The sequence below is a fragment of the Rissa tridactyla genome, chromosome Z (genome assembly GCF_028500815.1).
Source record: "Rissa tridactyla isolate bRisTri1 chromosome Z, bRisTri1.patW.cur.20221130, whole genome shotgun sequence".
NCBI classification, from domain to species: Eukaryota; Metazoa; Chordata; class Aves; order Charadriiformes; family Laridae; genus Rissa; species Rissa tridactyla.
Genome location: NC_071497.1, coordinates 12,918,932 through 12,928,045, shown reverse-complemented (window position 1 = coordinate 12,928,045; position 9,114 = coordinate 12,918,932). Strand labels below are relative to the sequence as shown.

Sequence of the window (9,114 nt, the reverse complement as noted above, 5' to 3'; positions counted from 1 at the left end):
CCTGCTAAATCCTGCACATTGACAAAAGCAGTAGTTAACTTGTGCTGAAATCTATCTGGAAGATTTTGATTTTTAAGATGGAGGGTATTCCTAACAGAGTCCAAATTATTCCTGTTTCAGCCCACTCAACAACAGGTGAGAGGCTCAATGTGGATTTTACTGGACAACTGTTGTGGCTTAACCCCAGTCGCTCGCACACTCCACTGAGTTGGGATGGGGGAGAGAATCAAAGAGTAAAAAGCTCTTCCAATTGAAGAAAACCATTAGCAGGCAGGTGCTCAGCCATCTCCAGGAAAACGGGGCTCCATCACACATAATGGTTACTGGGGAAGACAAACGCCATCACTCTGAACGTCCCTCCCCTTCCTTCTTCTTCCCCCAGGTTTATATACTGAGCATGACGTCATATGGTGTGGAATATCATTTGGGTCAGTTGGGGTCAGCTGTCCCAGCTGTGTCCCCTCCGAACTTCTTGTGCACCCCCAGCCTGCTTGCTGGTGGGGTGATGTGAGGAGCAGAAAAGGCCTGGACAGCTTAGCAACAACCAAACACATCAGTGTAACTTCAGCGCCACTCTCATCCTGAATCCAAAACGTAGCCCCACACCAGCTGCCAGCAAGAAAGTTAACTCCATCCCAGCTGAAACCATGACAACAACTTTCTGGAGGACAAGTTCAAATGATGATCGTGGTCCATTACAAACTTTTAATCTGAAAACCAGGTCATTGCACCGACTTAAACACCTCTCCCCAGTATGCATACTTCTCCTCCCACACTTACTCTTCCTTCAAATTAAGACAGCACAGGCCATCGCTTGACACCCCCTTTATGAAGAAAGTGTGCTGTAAGGCAGGATTTGTGCCCAGTACATGAGAGAATATTCTTGGTCTTGCTCTCTGCAAGGCAACTTGGAAGTCTACAACATAAATGTGCTGTGTTCATCTTGTACTGTCGGGGGGGTGAATAAAACCCAGGACTTTTCATGGCTGAAAGATGAGGGGCGTTTGGGTTTTTCTAAAATGGCTTCTCTGAGCTTTCCAAATCTCCAGGATGAGGAAAAGGAATCATGCTAATCGGAAAACTTAAAGAAACCATGGTTTCACAATTCACTTCAGATTGTCCTTTTTTATTGTCTTAATTCTGTTGGGCACTTTCTGATATCACTCCTTTTTACCTCCCAGTATCTCTGCCACAGGTGAAAGCTCCTGTATGTCAGTGGCACGTCAAATGTTGAAGCAACCTGCCTGAAAATGCTGCTGCTTGTAAACCTCCTCCTGCCTTTCCACATTCCCACACGTTTCAGATCCTTTCCTACAGTCATTCAGATGGTGGGGTTATCACTTGCGTGTATTAAGGCATAGAGACTGAACCTCACCATCACAGCCGGTTTATGGTGGGCCTCAGACACCACGGGAGAACCTGCGAGGTGCATCCCAACAGCCAGATTCATTCCTGGGGTCTCGGGGAGGGGTAAGACCGGGAGAGGTTTTATGTCCCGGGGCCGACTGCGGGATGAAATTCGGCGGCAGCACAGCATCTCCCAAAGCCTTGCTCTCCGCTGGCACCCGACTCGGGAAAGTGGAGCCTGGGGCAGGACTGCTCTCTGCCCGGAGGAGGATTAACTCCGCAAATCCCAGCCCCACGAAAGCAGGGGCTTTGAGGGCAGGGGGGGCCCGTGCAGAGGGAGCGCAGACCCGGCTTTCCCAAGCCGGGGCCGGTGCCCCCCGGGGAAGGACGCCTGTCGGGACCCGGTCCCCCGGCCGGGGTGGCGGCAGCTGCCCGCGGACCCGCGGTGGCCATCAAGTGGGGGGGGAACACCCCCCCGCCCCCCCGAGCCTCCCCATCCCGCCCTCTTAAAAGCTTCCCCCCTACCCGGCGGCACCCGGGGGCGGTGCACGTACTCACGGCTGCTGCGGGGCTCCGGCGGGGCTGGGCGAGGAGGAGGAGGAGGAGAAGGAGGAGGAAGGGCACATGTCCCTTGCGGCCGCTTGCTGCCCGCCCGCCGGCTGCTAGATACCGCCTGGGTCTCCCCCCCACACACACCCCCCAACCCGCCTCTTGCCGGCTGCCGGCGGGGGGGCCGCTGCCGCCTTAGCCCGAGCGCTCGGCGGAGCGCGGCTCAGAGCGGCTCGGGGGAGGGAGGAGGCAGGACGGACCCGTCCCCGCACCCGGACCCGCACCCGGACCCGTCCCGCCCTCCGGCTGCGGCCCCGGCCGGGGGAAGCGCCGAGCGGTGCCGGCCGTCGGGGGCTTTTTGCGCTTCGGTGCCCGAGGAAACTTCAGGCACTCGCCGGGGAGCATCAGCCCCCTGCCCCGAGGGGCTGCTTCCGTGAAGGAGAGCGGTCCCTTGCACGCCAGCAGGATGGTGCGGACCATGAGACCCGACGACATCAACCCCCGGACGGGGCTGGTGGTGGCTTTGGTCAGCGTCTTCCTGGTGTTCGGCTTCATGTTCACCGTGTCCGGCATCAAGGGAGAGACTTTGGGGGACATCCCGCTGCTGGCCATTGGGCCGGCCATCTGCCTGCCAGGCATCGCCGCCATCGCCCTCACCAGAAAGACCGATGGCTGCACCAAATGGCCCAAGAACAAATGTCCATGCTGCAAGCAAGTCAAGGACCGAGATGTCATGGAGCTGCTGGGGACCCCCTCGGATCTGGAGTCTGGCAAAGGGAGTTGCGATGAGTTGGCCAAGAAAGCATACCAGAAGGACAGGAGAGTGCTGCGGGGTGAGGACTCTGTGTCCATCTGCACCACCACCACCACCACCACCATGGGAGAATGCAAGAGCCTCATCAGAAAGGTGGAGCAGGAGGAGATGTTGAGATACCTGGAGACCTGTTACCCAGAGATGCCGGGGAATGTGTTCGTGGGAGATGGCTCCGTGTACAGTGCCTTGGAGAAGAAGAGCTCTTCTCCCACCAGGGACAGCCCTGCTTGCCCTGACATTGAAGACAACATTTTTGTTGCCCCTAAAGACAGTATCATTGTCTGCTCTTACAAGGAGAACAGCCCTTATGACAGATACTGTTGTTACATAAACCCTACTGGAGTCAACTCAGACCAGGAGACCATAGTGTGAAAGGTGCATACTTTATATATATGTATGTATACAAAAACTGCAACTTCAACTTCTTGATAGGGGATAATATAGCTGACTGCACTGCATGGGACAATCCTGATACTATTACAATTTAACCTGGTATGTGACTGATACTCAAACCTTTTGTGCCTGAAATACTCTTTCTGTAAGTAAACAAGCATGTTTAAAGGTTAAAGAATTCAATTCTTCATTTTGGAAAAAAGAAATTACATTTTAGATTTATTTTCACTCTTTCCCTCCCTTTTGTTTTCCTGCTGCCTATTGCACCCAAGCCCGTGGACACATTGGCAGGAGGGCAGCAGTGGCTGACAGCTGAGATCAAGAGCTGAATCAAAACTCTGGAGCTGTCTGTAGGAAAGAATGTGGTGCTCCATGGCTGAATAGGTCTTGGCGATAGTGTCACTTCGTTTTGGGAGGGATTGAGAGATGTCAGTGTGCACTCCAAGAGCTGGCTGATGTTAGGGAGTGTAGAAGTGATTTGTCTCTCTTCCTTCTTCTTCCTGGCAGGATTTTATTTTCCTGTGCTTCAAGGAATCCTTGTGCTGACCCTGTGGGCTCTTCTGAAAGTATGTTAGGAGCCAGATAGGCTCAGGGGAGTTCTCAAAGGCTAATCCATCATCAATTGCATGCAAGGTACAGGTTTTAGCTTTATTCCCCACTGGTATTGCGTTCACTGGAATGTTTCTAACACTTCTGGATTTTATTGGTGTATTTGACAAGGAGATTACAACATGATCATGACACAGTTCCTGCAGAGACGAGGAGCAGATGTCAGTGGACTCAGGTCTTAAAACTGTTTCAGTACCTCTAAAGTAGTTTAGGGAATAGACTTCTATGGGTTGTGTTCAGAGCTGGATCTGAGTCTTCTGAAAATCTCACTTTTGTGTGCCTTTTCTAAAATGCCAGGTGTTTCTCTGTGGGTGATAAATGGTTACAGTCCACTCAGGGGTCTCAAAGCCATGCTCTGCTGGGGGGAGGGAACAGGGGACCTGGCTGCCAGATGTCTTTGTTCACAGCCTACAGGTATGTAGCAAGACAAATACGAAGTGAGTAACAAGGGTTAACTATTCAAAATCTGAACCTCCAGTTTACATGCAGAAATGCAAATCCTGGCTATTCTGTTCAACAGCGAGTTGCGTGTTCCAGGCTGTGTGTAAAATCTTATCTGTTCTCCACGATGTAGGTAATAGAGACGTGGTATAATACGGTGTGCACGCTAAGCAGCTGCTCTAAGGGTCAAGGTCTTAAGGTAATGGTTACTAAAAGCAGAGGGTAATTTTCTAGCATCTCACAACATCCCAGCACCTGTAACTAAACTCTCACAACTCTAAAAAGTTTCTCTGTGATGGAATTCTTAATGACTGTTCTTACTTAGCTGTTTTTTGTCAACCATAAATTGTACCAGATAAATGTATTGAATTACCAGGGTAGGAAAGAAGAAAAAAAGCCCTTCTTTTGTAGCAACCTGAGATGTGTAGAAAGTAGCAAGGAATTTTCCACTGAAATGAGCCATTCCTTGCTGCCCATGGAATTGTTTGGGAAGTGAATGGAAACTTTATGTACCCACTAGTTTGTTTGTTTGGAAACTTACGTCCAGTCATTACAGGCAGCCAGCCTCTGAAGAGGTTTCCAAAAGGAGGAAATATAATTTTTTACATAAGATAGTTTGGTTTCTTTCAGACCAAACAAGACTGTCGTCAGATTTTGGTGGTGCATCAGGATGCCATTAGGAGAAATTAAAAAAATAGTAGCCAGTTTGAGTCAGGTAAAACATCCCAGTAGGTGGCTACAGGCAGGTTTGTTGCTGTGGCACGCAGCGGTACCGTGGGAAGAAACAAACACACACGCCCTGTACAGCCCAACTTTTATCTCTGAGCAAAGGAATTCCACAAAAACAGACCCTCTCCCTGACACGTTCAACTCCCACTGCCACATAAAAGCATTCTGTTGTTGTCAGGCAGATTGTGTCCTGCAGGCTTAGTCACTGCAGGACCTTATTCTGCAATGTACAGAGTGGCTCTTTGATGGCACTGGGAAGCCTTATTTCATGACTTCTGAAGCCAACAGCTAAAATACTGCCGATGTACGTGGTGACGAATGGGGTCTTTCATTGCTTTCTGTTCCCAAAGGAAGCAGGGTCTCAGCGTGCCCCCATCCACGGGTGCTCAGCATCCCTGAAGATCAGACCCACCATGAGAAAGCAGGCTAGTAGGTAGCCGCATACTGCCTTTGCTGGGGTTGTGAGCAATTGCTTGCCTTGCATAAGAGAGCAACGCTTCAGTCCGCTGGGAACCTAGATTTGCACAGTTCTGCAAATATATATAGGAAGAGGTCAAGTTTTTTCCATTTTGTCTAGGATTAGATGTTCTCTCTCAAAAGTTATATGGGGTTTTGCAAGGCAAGACAGCAAACTCTGGAGACAAATGGAATGGTGAATATATGACTTGAGATGCAGCCACGCAGATCTGAGTGATGTGCTGTATTCCATTCTCAGTGTAGAAACAAGAGAATGTTTGTATTAAAGCAAAGTGTAATGGGAGTGGAAATTTCCCACAATATAGAAAGAGATATAAAAAATGTATGTTTAAAAGATGATATTTATAGGCAATGTCCATCCTCTCTTCATTTAGCTGACATAAGATTTCATAACAAAATACAAGTTTAAGCAATATTTCTGGGCTAATCCACCATAATCCACTAAAGTTTATTATTGAGCATGTGGAAATTTGAGAATATGTGGGAATTTGAAGTTAAATATGTTAGTACTGCCTCTGAAATCTCTGATTTTTTCTTTCTTTTCTGCGAGTTAAGCAGAGAGTGAAATGGAAGTGGATGAATTTGGCCATTTTAAAATAAGAATTTGTCCATATAAAAGTGAAAGGGGTTTTTTTGTTTTGTTTTGTTTTGTTTTGTTTTGAATAACATGAGCTTTCTTCATACACTATAGTTTTGCCAGTATAAATCTACTGCTTATTTGATGAAAGACAGCATGACAGCAGCTTCAAGCTTTTTATGCAGATTCCACGCCCAGGCCAGAGAATTACTGGGGCTTTATTTTAATTCAGCTCATGTGGTCTCTTCTGATGGCCACTAGAACTTGTAGGACCAGTGCTAATCCTTGGGGAAAAAAGCTGGAATAATCACGTTGCTTTTCAGAGGCAGTTTCTAGTCCTGGCTCTGAATTTGTCTTCAGGATACCAGGGCTTGGGGTGTGATTCCAAGCCATGACTTGGAGATGAGGGCTTCTTCCTGCCCTTGCTACCCTTAAAAAACCTCTAGGTCAAAATCCCACTTCTCTCCTCAGTGCTGTCCCCCAAACGACACATGCAGTTGTGGTGGAGCTTGGTTCGTGGGGTCAACGCCTGGTCCTATTGAAGTCAATGGCCACATATTGCTTACTCCTACGGTATGGACGGCAGAGCATATATTACTGTTTGACGAAGACCAGTGATTTGGCCATTCAGAGAATCTTCCTAAGATATATAAAATTTATTTTTAGAATAGCATTTGCCATGGAGTTTACCTTCTTTTAAGAAACAATGCAATACACAGATCAGTCGTACCCAGGGCCATTTTGTGTTGCTGTGTTTAGTTTTCTATTGTCATGAATAGCGTTTTTACAGTCATACAAGTCATACATTGCAAAGCCTTTAACAGACAATTGGGAGTTTTAATCCGTGTGCAGTTTGTCCCCCTGGAGCACTAAAGCTCTGGAGCTGGTCCTCTCTGCCTGGAACCGGAGGAGTGGGAGGTGAGTGTGCGCAGGGTGCATGTCGCTCGGGACCAGTGTTGTATTCTTCATCTGCGTTCTGCAGCAGCCTGGTGCTCTTCCACGGACAGTTCCTCCCCATCCCATCCAACCTGTCCACGTCACTGGCTCCAGTAGCTATTTATTATGTTGTAATTAGCAGAGTGACAGCCCTCTCAGCATTTCTCCCGGTACACACCAGACTGCAGAGTGAACTCCTGCTCTGGACTGGGGTGGTGGAATCTGACCCTACATCATCCATCCCTTGTAAGCTGTTGTGTTGAGAACACGCAACTAAATTGTCAGTTCTTGCAGCACAGGCCTGGGATTTTGCATCTCTGTGTAATACGTTTCACACTAAAGGTGCTGTAGCGATGGGTAGGGGACGGGTGACTGTCAGGCCTCAAAGGCACTTCCAGCCTGATTTCCATGAGCACTTAGGGACTGATCTATTTATATGCAGAGCACAATCTGCACTCGGAAACTTGAATTTCAACACATTGCCAGTAAAGCCATATTGCTAGAGAACGCAGTTACGACATGGGAGGTTTTCTGAGTCTTGGAAGGTTTCTGTGTAAGTTTCTAATATCAATGGTATTAAAACTTGTAGAGGAGTTTCCTAGTATGTAGACTAGAGGAGTTTTCCTGACACATTCTTAGCACACAGCATGGGGCATCAGCTGCCCAGCAGCTCACGCTGAGCCCATTTGTACTCCGCAGCCAGTCTGAACATGCAATCCCTACTGGGGTGGCTGTCGGCAGGTTTGTTACTTCTCTGGTACTATGGGCCCTTTTATGTCTGGGTTTAGAAACAACACAGAGAGCGGATCTAGAATTCACTTTTAATGCTGCCTGGCAAACTTTCGTCAGTAAGCACTACTTTTAGTTTATCAGTCCTCTCAGTGGAGGAATTCCAGACCCTGTTATGTCTTTACCAGGCAAGGAGATCCAGCTATCGTTGGTTTTTAAATCACGGTTTACTTTCTGTACAGAATGGTTGCAAGGATTAGCGCTGACTATCCTATTGTCAGATGCATGGAGAAGTGTTCATGCTTAATCTTTTTACTTACAAACACTGCACCGTGCATAGGTATACATTCATTTAATATGTTTGCAAAAGCAGGTCATGGAATGCACAAGCATAGCAAGATATTGAGATCTGCTCAGAGGACCCCTCTGTTTTTCCAACAGCCCCTCCCAAATTTTCTGTCTCAGGCCTATTGCAATCCAAAATTCCTTCCGTAGTTTAGGAGAAGATAATTTTTCAAAGAACTCCATTGTGGCTCTTTAAGGACACACATTTCTTCCAACAGGCCATACAGAGTTTAAATGTCCCAGGACTGGTTCATTGTAGCCCCTGTGAAGTCCTGGCTCCATTACCAACGGCAGACTCCCGTTTTCCAATGTTTTGCATTCAGCATTTCCCCAAACCATTGGTAAAAGCCTTGACCCCTTGGTCAATTCTGACAGATTCAGTACTAGTATTTTTTTCAACCTATAGTTTCATTACTTAGTGAGTGGAAAAGGGTTAAATACTTTGAAAATCTGGCTCTGTACTTTGTTCTAGTGATGCAAGAACAGAAAAGGAGATATTATTCATGAAAGCAAAAGAGACCAAAAAGGCTTCAAAGACAGTATTTCATTACTTTGTTAGATTAATTGTGTTACATTCTGGTCACATAGGAAATATATTTAGTGCATTCTTCCATATGTGTAGCTTCTCTTTGGCAGCTCAGCCTGAACAGGCTCCTCAGGTAGGGACAGAAAGTGTTTTTCTGCCTGGAGGCAGGATGCAAGAGCTACAGAAAAAGATCAGTATGTAGTAAGGATCTGCTGCCAGGAACGCTGGTTAGTTTTCAGATCTCATCAAAACACTTATTTGCACGCCATTGTATTTTACTATGAAATGCAGTGATTATCATTAGCAGTTATGCAGACTCATAAACATAAGGATGCTACTAGAGTAGCTTGATATTTGGCATTCAATGGCTAGGAATTACCAATTCCATCACCATTGAAATCCAAGACAAAATACCCAGAGCTGTAACGGTAAAAATTTAATGTGGAGCTTCAAGGTCAAACTTAGTACTGCATGAAAACGGTTAAATCCAGCACTAGAAATTAGTTCCAAAAAGGATGCATATGCCCTTAAGACCTAGTGTGGAGGGAAGATGAGGCACAAATAGAGAAGGTGGCACAGCTTGTTTCCCTGTCTGCACCAGAGGGCTGTGGTTAGTATACTGCGGGAGACTAAATAACGTCA

At 47.2% G+C, this 9,114-nt stretch overlaps 1 protein-coding gene across 1 annotated transcript; it reads left to right on the top strand.

Annotated features, from left to right (window-relative positions):
• The first annotated feature begins 2,362 nt into the window (after positions 1–2,362).
• On the top strand, positions 2,363–3,291 carry TMEM215 (transmembrane protein 215). The gene has a single exon (XM_054186657.1). It carries the CDS (start codon positions 2,363–2,365, stop codon positions 3,080–3,082), a length of 720 nt encoding a protein of 239 aa, XP_054042632.1. The 3' UTR covers positions 3,083–3,291.
• Positions 3,292–9,114: the final 5,823 nt, after the last annotated feature.

Coding starts and splice junctions, on each gene's coding strand:
- TMEM215 (XM_054186657.1), top strand. CDS start 2,363: ATGGTGCGGACCATGAGACCCGACGACATCAACCCCCGGACGGGGCTG.